The sequence below is a fragment of the Mercenaria mercenaria genome, chromosome 3 (genome assembly GCF_021730395.1).
Source record: "Mercenaria mercenaria strain notata chromosome 3, MADL_Memer_1, whole genome shotgun sequence".
Taxonomy (NCBI): Eukaryota; Metazoa; Mollusca; class Bivalvia; order Venerida; family Veneridae; genus Mercenaria; species Mercenaria mercenaria.
This window is the reverse complement of record NC_069363.1, coordinates 37,630,865-37,643,624: the sequence shown is the minus strand read 5'-3', so window position 1 is coordinate 37,643,624 and position 12,760 is coordinate 37,630,865. Positions and strand designations below refer to the sequence as shown.

Sequence of the window (12,760 nt, the reverse complement as noted above, 5' to 3'; positions counted from 1 at the left end):
GTAGAATCAACATTTATTAAACGAAATTCATTTTGAAAATATTTCTGAAATGTCTAGGTCTCCAGCTCTCAAATACGGAAATATCTTACACCCGAGGCTTATACTGACAATTTCAGACAACATCAAAAAAGGACCTTTTGAGCGGTTTGACGAAGTTCCAAAAATCACTATGTACCGTTGCTCCGTTTCGGACCCCTATTGGATTTGTGTTTATTCCGAGTGCAAATATGTTTTTGTAGATGAAAAGCTGACATGTCGTGCTAAAGCCCAGGTATTTTCAAATCGTTAGAAAATTCTGAAAATTGACTCCCCATTAGCCAAAAAAAAAAAAAAAAAAAAAAAAAAAAAAAAAAAAAAAAAAAAAAAAAAAAAAGAAAGAACTCTACCGCATACATTTGGCTATCGACCAATCCAAAGGCGACTTTCGTTTTCAAGTTTTGCATGTCTACTTTCATTTTCTTTTCTTCCGGAAATAGCTGAAGGTCGAGTGACGTCGTTTTCTGTGTTGTCAAAAACATACATATGTCTGGCGAGATTGCATAAAAATGTGCCCGGTGTCCTAAGGATATATATAAAACAAGTGGCTAAGACAATTTTACCCAATATGCATGTTTTTTACCAACTTACCAACTTAGAAATGCTACAAACCAAATGTCTAATAGAGAACACTACATACTAAATATCTTCGTTCTGGCCTTGCGGCTTTTGAGATTTAATAATCTCCTCTTTGGTTGCCATGGCAACTAGAAGTCTGCATTAAATAGAATTCTTTTAACCAATTTTGTTGAGCATCATTCATGCTAAGTTTAGTCTTTTTATATTTTCGACATTAGCTAAAACGTATCATGAACTTTCAAATTTCGTGTTATCTATTTAAGAAATGAAATGATTTTTTCGGTTTTCATGCGAAATAAACGACAGAATAGGTATTCCGTCGTCCATTTCGCATGAACACCGAAAATATAGTTTCATTTCTTATATTTACATTATATTTCCTTTCCATTAGTAAACAAGATAATATTATAAATCGCACATATGTTGTGGCATTTAACATTAAAATCAGCTTCCCGGCCATTATGTGCACCAGGCGGAAAAATTGCGACGTCATCTAAGGAACGTTCTCCCTGACTATACGCGGACGTTGTCAAAACAGCGGAAGGTTTTCACTAAGCAGCGACGTAACTTTCGCGCCTTTCCTTTTGCTGTTCATACGAAATGAACGTCATAATTTTCAATGGAAAAGAACAGGGCGAATGTAAATATATAGAAATATTAACGATACTAAATAACGTTAGAAACGCGGGGGTGTTCGGTATCCCGGTTCATTATGATTATTGTGCATTAAGTGCCCTGCTCACATATCGCTCTCTTCGTGATAATTTTGCACATAATATAACGTTTTTAAAAACTTTGATCGTGATAAAAAATATTCTAAATAACACGAAATGTTCCGAGTATTTAATTCAAATCAAGTGACAACATAAATGTTAGAAGCAAGAAGGTAGAGGTCGCTCCCTAGCTTCCATAAGTGTATAAGCGTTTGTAAAGATTTACATTAAGTTGTTTGTATCCTTAATTTTAGTCAATATATCTTATCATTTCGACTGGAGATAAATATTGAATTCATGCAGTGATTTAAATCGATTGAACGAGTTTTCAACTTTACTTCCTTTATTAATAATATTGAGATAAAAAATATCACATTTTGTACGGATATTAAAAGCAATTTGGAATGTTAAAACAATATGAACAAGTGTCATGGATGTGTTTTAAATTAAATAATAATCACAGTATATAGTGATGACTGTAAGTGGGGTAGTTAAAGGATACGCTGTTATTGCGTATTGAACTTGTTTATTCGCATATGAAGTATTGTAAGTATACCTTCTTTATCGATTTACGTAGTATCATTTTGTATGTAATATCTATTGTTTGAGGAATAGGTCTGCATGGTGGTTATAGACCTGTGAACTGAGCGACCGTAGCGAGCGAGGTTTACAAATCTTCTCACAGGTTTATAAACGCAATGCAGACCTATTCCGAGAACCTACATGCTTCTTTGTTTTACATAGTCCAGATTAGTTTCGGATATGTAAAACGGTTGTAACACGTATATATGCATGATTAAAACAAATAAATAAAAGAAGGAACAAGACCACGTGTACTAATATAACAAAATGCCCAACTTGCTACACACCTGTAAATATATTTGTCAGCTATTAGACCCTTTCGGCGTAAATGGAAATGTACACGACAATCTAACTAAAGTACTTGATCTTCTAAACGAAGATCTGAGGATAACCTATTCACATTAATCTTTCTGCATATTTGGATTTCCGATATTGCTATTTTTATTTTCGCAAATCTATTTTTATTTGAACAAATCAGACGACTCGTTTCAACAAGCATTTGGCAGAACCTTCAAAATAGCGTCGAATGTCACAGGGTGAGAATAATGTGCAGTCAGTACAGGGCTCGAACCAGGGACCCCTCGCTTACAGGGCGAGTGCTCTACCAACTGAGCTAGACGGCTGCCTGACGCATATTCTCCCCTTACGTGACCAAATACGTACCGTGATATATGATACCTCTCAAAACACGATGGCGCAGTCATGATGTGGTCGTCATAATAAACATGAAAAACCTAGACTAAATATAGATTTTTTAAACTTCTACTTTCACTTTCAAAATGTTGAAAGCAAGGCTATGATTGGCTAGCGGAAGGGTCGTCTGAACGAGTCTATCAATAGCACGTCTTCAGATCCAATGCTTAGCGTTAATTGGAGATGTACTTTAGTCAGATTGATGTACACGACTACGTACATGTATACGTATTTCGATCAATTTCTGGAGGGTTTCTCAAAACACTAGACACATTTTGAATAGCAAATATTTTAACGAATAATTCAGCCAGATTACATACAAAGCCAAAACAAGAACATATGTAATAAAAAGTCTTGCACAAACCAACCGTGCGATAAGCAAGATCAGATTTTCCCCCGGTGGTCAAACTTAGCTGTGCCATGCCTATGAGGCTTGTATTAATATTAACTAATGGTTGTCTGGAGAAAAGAGGCATACCCACTTGATGTTGACAATTTATATAAAGTTTTATTTGATTTTAATAGTAAAAGGAACTGAAAACGATAGTTATTCACGGCGAAGGACCGACGGACGACGGATACCGTATGCCTCACGGGTCTTCGACACCCGGGAATAAAAACACTGCTGATGGTAGTTCTGTTCAGATACAATAATTAGGGGACTGCCATTAGAAAATGAGAGTAGCTTAAGCTGGCAGATTTTGCTCAGATTCGTTTCCCCTTTATTTGTGTACATAGAAAACCTGGTACGAAACATCCATTCTCTAAACAGTATCATATCCAAATAACATGAATGAACATTTATAAATTGATAAAAGGCATATGTGAAACTTAATTACTGCACGAGAAGCGATTTTATATGTGGCTTTACTTACTCTTCTTACTCGTCCCTTGACGAAGTCTTCATCGTAGGGGGGAGTCTGTCGCCGAAGAAGCTGAAATTCTTCTCCAGGCTGGTCTGTCTGCTGCATGTGTAAGGAGGACAGGCATCTTCAGTGATGTCCACTCCTTGATGTTGTCTGACCAGCTTTTGTGGATATCCTTGTCAAATTATAACAATACTGTCTTTCATACATAATGTAGAGGATATGGATCAGAACAGAATACCTTGATTAGGAGGCAGTAGTGTATCTTTAGTACTGTAATATTCATTGAGAGAAAAGCGGGTAATTTGTCTTGCGAGCTTTTAGAATATTTCCTGAAATGTATTTTCTTTATAACTGATATAATATTACGTTAAATGTTGCAACCGGAATACATAATCATTTATATACTTTTCTAACAGCCTCGCCCCTGATTTTCTAGTGGTCATCACTTAAATATAGATATGGATAGTTTGATGGCCCAAAGTTTCTTATGAAATATGGTTATGATTCCAAATTTATGTTAACATTTCACGGTATGGAGCGAAAATTAGAGGAGGCAAATATATTCTATCATTACGGAACTATCATACTTGTTTAGAATATTTCGATATTCAAAATATGCAAGACCATTGCTTAGGGTGGTCAAACTCAGCTGTGCCATGACTATGAGACTTGATATTAATAATAACCGATGATAAAGTTTTCGTTGTAGTCTTGAGACAACCCCCCGTTTTTGTCCGAAGTATATAATACATGTACGTAGTCGTACACATGTACATTTACGCCGAAAAGGTCTATTAGGACACACGAAAAATCCGTGTACAGTTAGCAAACATTAAGAGGATTATAGTCTCTTTCTGAGGTCAGCAATGTGTGTTTAGTCAATTGGTCAGAATTTGACGCGAATTGTATTTTATACTTTTTTTGGCATATTAGAAGAAACTGTACGTTCATTTAGTTTTTTAATTTGCTACTTAAATATATATTGCCGTATAAATAGAGACCATTAGGTTACTGTCTTTCTTAACTTAAGTTTATCCATCGAGTTGGAGAAAGGTTTATCCACCCCGAGTAGCAACAACAACAACTTTTTTGTTGGTTTTGTTTACAAGATGAAAATTATGTTTTTGGACTCTTGTATGTGTATGAAAGATAAATCAGTTGTGTTTATTGTGTTTTTAACATAAAGTTTGCTGTTAAAGTTTTATTGGGTGTTAGATGTCCTAGATTTTGACACATAACACATTTTTCAGTTTTTGTAGCAAAAGTGACCGTAGCTAATTGAACATTTTGTCCTATATGTATTTGATTTATTTTAATATGACTTATTTATCTATTACAAAGGAAGATTTCCCTAATTTGTTTAGAGAGTTTATGCAGCCATTCAGTAAAAAAAATGAAATTTTAGCCCCATTCAAATTCTTTCAATTTGGAAAACTGTGTATAATTTCCAATATCCACACTTTCCCGTCTTAAAAATCTTACAGTAATTAGGATACCTTCTATATATGCAACACAATAAGCTATGTTTAAAAAGCGTTTTCAAGAGTTTAATTTTTTAAGGGGTCACATTTTTTTGAAATCGTGAATTGGGTGTTTGCAAGTGAAGTAAATGAAATTAATTCCTTCCACCATGAATTGTTTAGAACCAATAATTACAATAAACGACTGCTTAAATCTGGTTATTTGTGTATATTTCTAACTAAACATGAGTAAACGCCACAATACACAAAGTCAAGGTCGATTCATCCAGATTTTAAAAACCGTCACCGTACCGTTCCGTATTGAGGTTTACTAGGATAGAGTCAACTATTTTTTTATTTTTATTTTTACCTTGGCTGGCCTCATAAAATGATGAAATGTTTGAGCTTCGAACTCTTGCCCCAGTTTACACTGCCGCGCCCATCTATTTAACTGCAGCCGATTTTGTTGACATTTTATTGGATTAATCGACGTAAGTTGCTTTCTTCATATTTATCATTAGAAATATTGTTGACTGTGTATTCATTTAGTTATCTGCCGGTAAATTCTTATCATAACGGAAATAGGTGACTCGGCGGTAGTACATATACTTGAAAAAGTAGTCCTTCAGTTGCATTGACGGTATAAACCTCTATTGACGGTATATACCCCAAATTTACACGGCAGGCAGATATCAGCCTGAAAAATTGCTTAGTGGTAGGATAAATAGAGAATATTAGGTTACTGTCTTTCTTAACTTAAGTTTATCCACCGAGTTGGAGAAAGGTTTATCCACCCGAGGCTTGCCGAGGGTGATAAACCTTTCGGAGACGAGGTGGATAAATTAAGTTAAGAAAGACAGTAACCTAATATTCTATTTATCCTGCAGTCAATAAAATCTGTGTATAACATATATTTACTTTCAAAATGTTTTTTCTATACAAAAATAATCCAGAATTTCACTCACTTGTGAATTCCTACGCCTTCAACCCCCTTGTCTGCTTGATGCAGTTACACACGATTCCTAACAATAAAACATTATTTCATGCCTCATACTTTGCCTTCTGAAGTTCTGTGTATTATAAATCATCGGTGCTAACAGGGCATTCGCGTACAAAACAAGCAGCATGGTTTTGACTCGGATAAAATACAGCCGAAAACCACGCTTGAGACGAATTCAAATGCCCGCAGTCTTAAATTTACTCCATTTCCGTACAAGACAATGTGAGATAATGAAATTCCTTCCACCATGAATAGTTTAGATCCAATAATTACAATAAACGACTGCTTAAATCTGGTTATTTGTGTAAATTTCTAATTTAAAATGAGTGAACGCCAAAATAAACAAAGTCAAGGACGATTCACACAGACTTTAAAAAACCGTCACCGTACCATTCCGTATGGTGGTTTACTAGGTTAGAGTGAACCAATTTTTGATTTTTTTACCGTGGCTGTCCTCATAAAATGATGAAATGTTTGAGCTTCGAACTCTTGGCCCAGTTTACATTGCCTATAGCACATATACTTGAAAAAGTAGTCCGTCAGTTGCATTGACGGTATAAACCTGCATTGACTGAATAAACCTCAAGTTTACACGGCAGGCAGATATCGGCCTGATAAATGCGTAGTGGTAGGATAAATGTATTTATATAGATTTATCATTACATTATCACAAGAAATGCGTGTCATCCGTATCACGTTAACCAGTGAATTGTGCGTTGCCATTATGTTACACACAAATAGCGTAATTGGGTTCTCTTGTATATTTTTGGTGAAATAATCTTGGCAGGCTTGGCATTTCTTCCAAGGGTATATCATCTCGATTGACACAGATAATATACACCGATCGGTGTAACGGGGAGAACATAGGAACTATAGAAAACACTAAAGTTTTGATAACTTTTTATCAAGAAAATGCTAATACTCATACAATCTTGACAACTTTATAAGATACATGTATAAAGGTTCAGCTATTTTACAGAAGAAAAACGGATAAACTTGTACGCAGGCGTGTTTGTATTGCATTGTTTGTTGATATATACGTAAACTTAATCAAAAATATAAACTATAGAACATATAAATGTTAGTCCTTTTCTAGAAATACTGAAACTTGTGTTCTTTTTGTTGTTTTTTGTATTTCCCCGATCCGGGCAAAATAATCCGACCGAGGTAATATACCCTGATCAGGAGCGCGCAAAGACGACGCAACGAAACGTGCTAAAAACCACGCACACCCCAAACCCTTCCATCTAGTAACGAGTACTACTAATTAAGAGGTTTGTAGTTCGAGGCCTTTGTTGTCTGTGACATGGCAACGGTTTTAATAAACATCATTTCGTTTAAAGTCGTTCTCGTCCCCGACATCTGATTTACGTGAAGAACTTGTCAGTTAGTTGTGGATGTAAAGTCAGTACAAGTATAGGATCAAGGAAACTGATTGTTTTACACAAATGAAAGACTGTCAGGTAAATGGCAGAAGACCGACAAAACTTTGTGCAGTCCAAAATATATAATAATATTTAAAAGCATAAAAATGTCAACAGGATAAATGATATTCAGAAAAATTAGAACATTTTACAGAAAATGACCAGTGTCCCACTCATTACCACTACTTAAAACTGCCTTTAGATTGTGTTTAAACTGTCAATCGTATTTCAGATACGTCCTGAAACGTTATATCACGGACATTTAACTGGGTTATTTTCTTTGTCATTTATGTTCCATGTTAATTGTACAGAAAATCGTCACAATTTTCATTAGCAGATTAATAATAAACTTGGAGGAAATTTGTGGTGTTTGTATTTTTTGCAGTTATACTTAACTTACTTACTTACTTAATCCTCGTTGTGCTGGGGAGCACAGAAGGCCCTTTTTTGCAATCATATCATTGTCATTATTTTTTGTTAAATAAAATGCCCTGTTTCATGAGACAAAAGAGTATACCCGTTTTAACTTTCAGACAAATCTCTCAAGACCTACATGTATTTAAAATTGAATGTTAAAAGTTTACAGCAAAGTGGTATTTATATCAGTTTTCAAGATATGTAAAACTGGTCGAATATTTTTTTTATAACCCGTGATATTTATGGTGTCAATCACGCGCGCACCGTAAATGACATGCACGGACATCTCATGATTTTACTGCATTGTTACGTCGCTTACGCATAATCTGTACGTTTAAATTTAATCTCTGACAACTGCATAAGTGTGTCGACTCTTTGGCTCAGTGGTTAGAGCATTGGACTAGCACCTGAGCGACCCGGGTTCGAACCAGCTACAGGCACTTGGGATTTTCCGTCATAGAAATTTTCGTGTTCACATAAGAAGTAGGTCTGGTAATTGTTATAGACTAATTAAGTGGTCTATAAGGTGTTTATAGACCTTACCGAAACAAAGAAGCCGGGTAGGTAAGAGTGATTACCGCTTGACCTGTAAAAACATCCGCTTTATTTGCATATCTTGGGGCTTTTCCTCCACTTTGAAATACTAGAACGAACATACTTACCTTTTGATCACTGTTTACATACTTATGACTTCATATTAATATGAAGTAAGAATAGAGTCCCCGAAATTGGGCATAACATACTGTACAAGAGCAACTAAAAATAAATCAGGGTACCAGTAATTTCATCCTGTAGATAAATTACAAGCCTTATGATTTTAATGATAAATTTGAACAAAGTGGAGAAGGTGTCAAATGGTAAAAGTGGTCGGAGAAAGAAGAAAAATATCATCACTTACTTTCAAGACAACTTGAAATACGAATAAAAACTAAAATGAACAAATTAACAACGTCTTTGAATGCTCTGTAATTTTACTATACCCGAATTATGTAAATTGCCTTGATAATTTTTTTTCTCGGCATTACTAATTTTAGGCATTAACGCGCCTCGGGATTAAGAAGAGATTTGCCTTCTAGATAACTTTTTTTTCTGTTTGCCTATTTAATGCATTATGTACAAAACAGTTTTGTTTATTCATTAAGATATTTCTAGTCGAGATAGGCGGTTTCTCTCGCTTTGGTTTTGAATCTGCAGAAATGGGTAAGTTTCAAAGAGGACTTCATTTTAACTTGACAAAGAAGAGTGTCCAAGAATCACATTTCTACCTTGCAGTACATGTACTTGGTCATACTAGACAAGTTACGAGCAACATTTAAAGCACAAGCCATCAAGCCTATCCGTAAATTTTATTTATGCTGGTTATAATTCACTGTGATTGGTACATATAAAACAAGAAATTCATTTGCAGCTCTTTAGTACACAAAGTTCAAGCATGACGATCGAGAGAGTAGTGGATGCAATCAGAGAAAACGATGCCACGTTACTCGATCAGGTCGTTAATGAAGATGTGAACTTGAATATTATGCAGGTATATACAGAAAACATTATTCATTTTTTGTGTGTTATTCAAACATTTCCAGTAGACATCGTCACTACCTTTCTTACTGACTATATGTCCTATCTAACATTTTTGTTAGTTCATTAAGGTAAAAAAAGGCCTACAATAGACCTTTGTGTAACATTCTGATTTATTGAATTTTAGGTTATCAAATAAATCATATCAAATACATCAACCTTTTGTTTAAATCATCATTAAACGTCTTGTTGCTCTATTATGTCTAAAGTTTATTTGTAGTGCATGTCAGTTGAATGATGGTTCCTGTAGATAATTTTTGGCGGAAACTATATCATTTTTCACATATTTAAGCTATTGTTAACTCTTGAGTTATTATGTTACAGCATACAGTTTATTTTAATACTCTCAGCACAAATACATTTGTGACATGAGGATGCACAAAACACATTTATACACATTTACATCAATTTATTTATTTGAGTTATAATGTTTGATTTATTATCATACCTCATTATTATTCAACTTGAAATAAATATCACATACTAGTGGCGGATGGCAGTAAGTTTGTCAACCCTTAACTTGGCTCTTGTAATTTTCTGTTTCTCAGGTTGACCATATTTATGTCATTCTCACTGGTGTGGTGTGTGGTATTTATATCTTATACATGTAGCACCAGTCAATATATCCCGGTTTCGTTACCTTTCCGGTCCGGTATGGAACGGGTACCGATCTTTGTTACTGGTATATAACGGTCCACCAGAGTGTCAAATAAGCTGTACAAACAGTATGGATGGATTTAAAGCCCTGCTCCGCGGCTATTCAAATTCTATTGTGTGTAATGCAACCCATGATTACAATATGTAACAGTTAACGGCCACGCGCCACAATAGCACGCAAAACCACAGGTATTTTATATAGAATTTTATATAAAATAGACTCTATTTTGACAGGCGTCACTGTTCATAGTCAGGATTTTCATGCTTTTTCAGTGACAATTTAAGGTTAAAAGGTAGGACTGGAGCAGGTCTTTTAAGTTCAACATTTCTTTCTTTACAATATCCAAACTGATATTTTCTCTAATGATTTAGAATGGAACATATCCTTTACATATGTGTGTTGGCCACGTGGAATGCGTTAAAGTACTTCTCGGGCATGGTGCAAATCCGGGTCTTAAAACTCAGGTACCGTATATTAATATATTAAAGGACATATCATGTCTATTTGAAAAACAATCTGACTAAAGTACTTGATCTTCTAAACGAAGATCTGAGAACGACCCATTCACATTCGTCTTCTGTATATTTTGGATTTCCAGTATTGCTATTTTTATTTTATCCAATCAGACGACTTGTTCGAATGTCAAAGAGTAAGAAAAATGTGCAGTCATTCTAGGGCTCGAACTCGGGACCCCTCGCTTACATAGCAAGTGGCCTACCGACTGAGCTAGCCGGCTTTCTGATATAAAATACATTACGACATAAGAATTGTAAATATTAAAAGTCAAGGCTACAGGTAGATTTGCAAGATGTTGTAAGTTAGGCTCTGATTGTCTAGCGAAAGGGTCGTCAGAACGAGGCTATGAATAGGTCGTTCTCAGATCCTATGCTTAGCGTAATAGGAGATGTACTTCAGTCAGATTGTTTGAAAAATGTCATTTGAACACATATTTCTGCATTCTTAGAATTTCAGTTTCAATAGAGATGAACACAGATTAAATTTAATTTTTTTATCTTGACACTAGCTGGAAAATGCAGTTGTGATCTGTAGGAGGAGGTGTCGACAGCTTGACACTTTGGTTGTTGGTTCGAGCCTGGTGAGATTACGACCTCCTTTTGTTATACGATGCCAGCGCATTTTTTAAAGGAAGCAGACTAAGAAATATCCTTGATTTAAAAGACTACAGTCTTCCGTCACACTCACTCGAAATATATAAGTATAAAATAAAATACTTAAAACAAACTATCCATTTTGCCTAGATTTGATATTTTATCTTTTTAATAGAACTATCAACTTGCACATCTCTTATTTCAGGATGGCAAACAGCCCATTCATCTAGCAGTAGAACGCGATTTTGTTGAGACATTAATGCATTTGGTTATACACGGAGCAGACTATGATGCACTGGTATGTGGTCCTGAATCAGAAGTAAGCCTTAACCAATATCTTTTTAAACTTACTCCAGAACGATGAATGATATTACACCGATCCAAATACAACTGCAATATGGACAACACTGACGCTGAATGATAAAAAACAACACTTTTTCAATCAAATTAAAAGGTAGCCAGTAAATGTACGTTTTGCCTATCAGCCGGTTATAAATCACGTGTTAGGCTTACTACGTAAAAGGCCGGTGAATGATCTAGAACCCATACCATACAAATAATGGTTATCAAAGCCAAAAGGATTTTAGACTGCCTCTGAAAATAAAGCAAATCATTGAAAAGTCTTTCGAAAGGAATTAGCCTTCGCTGGAGGGCTTCACTATTAACTTGCTCTGATACAAAAGTTTTCTTACGTGTAAAATTTGGCTCAACACATAACAATAAAAAAGTAGTTCATGTATACTTTGACTCGTATATAGAAAAGCGTAGTGATTCATGAAAAATCAAGTAAATGGACACGTATTATAATGTACAAGGTTGCAGATAATTCACATTCACTGCTCTGTTTCCCTGAATTGGTGTTAAAATACATTTTTTGACGTTCGTACTTCCAGACAAACGACAAAACACCACTACAAATTGCAATAGAAGAAGAGGCTTTTACCTGCCAAGACTTTCTTCAATTTCTAGGAGCAAAGGTAAGTATTCTGATCAATTGTATTTTGCTGTTCGAGCAACAAATATACTAAAAACAGTAAAAAGTTTTTTTTTCCATCATGGCGTTTGTTCAGTTTTGATTTGTTTCACATTTACCTTTGTTTAGCTTTTATCGATAGCAGGAGGAACAGTTTGTCAGGCGTTACTGGTCAGGTATGAATATTAAATCTGTTTGTCCTATTTGATAAAAATAAACAACAGGAAGTTCATACTTTAACAGTCGATAACTACGTATTTCCAGACAACAGAAAAATAATGTTTAAAAATGTTGTTACTTAAGCGGAGTTCTGTTATATATATGCAGGGAATAGACTACAAGAGTATTTTGTATATGTCAACATATTTTCTCACTTTTTAGATTCCTGAAAATAATCTCAGCATTTTAGATGAAGATTCAAAGTCAAAATATGGCATCATTCGGAAAGGGTTTGAAGACGGGTATTTATGAACGATACTTTTATTTATTCTTAAAAGAGCATACGTAAGAATATAAAATACTTATGCAAGTCAGGTTAAGTTTTAGAAAATAAACGATTTTCGGATCTCAATCGTCCAATATGAAATTTTCTATAAATGGTGATATAAAATTATTTTTCCATGGTGAAATAAAATGATTTTCCTGGAAAACTTTTTTTTTCTGTCTGATAAA

At 34.8% G+C, this 12,760-nt stretch overlaps 1 protein-coding gene across 2 annotated transcripts in view; it reads left to right on the top strand.

Annotated features, from left to right (window-relative positions):
• Nucleotides 1-1,605: 1,605 nt before the first annotated feature.
• LOC123525055 (uncharacterized) overlaps nt 1,606-12,760 on the top strand; it is a 39,971-nt gene continuing 28,816 nt past the window's right edge. The window contains exons 1-6 of one of the 2 annotated variants that reach the window (XM_045303746.2): nt 1,606-1,874; nt 9,182-9,301; nt 10,378-10,470; nt 11,321-11,413; nt 12,009-12,092; nt 12,470-12,549. In XM_045303746.2, coding sequence (XP_045159681.2) covers nt 9,206-9,301; nt 10,378-10,470; nt 11,321-11,413; nt 12,009-12,092; nt 12,470-12,549 — 446 coding nt within the window. In that variant the 5' untranslated portion in view covers nt 1,606-1,874; nt 9,182-9,205. Of the gene's footprint in view, nt 1,875-9,181; nt 9,302-10,377; nt 10,471-11,320; nt 11,435-12,008; nt 12,093-12,469; nt 12,550-12,760 lie in introns of both variants that reach the window. The other variant, XM_045303745.2, reaches the window with a different exon arrangement.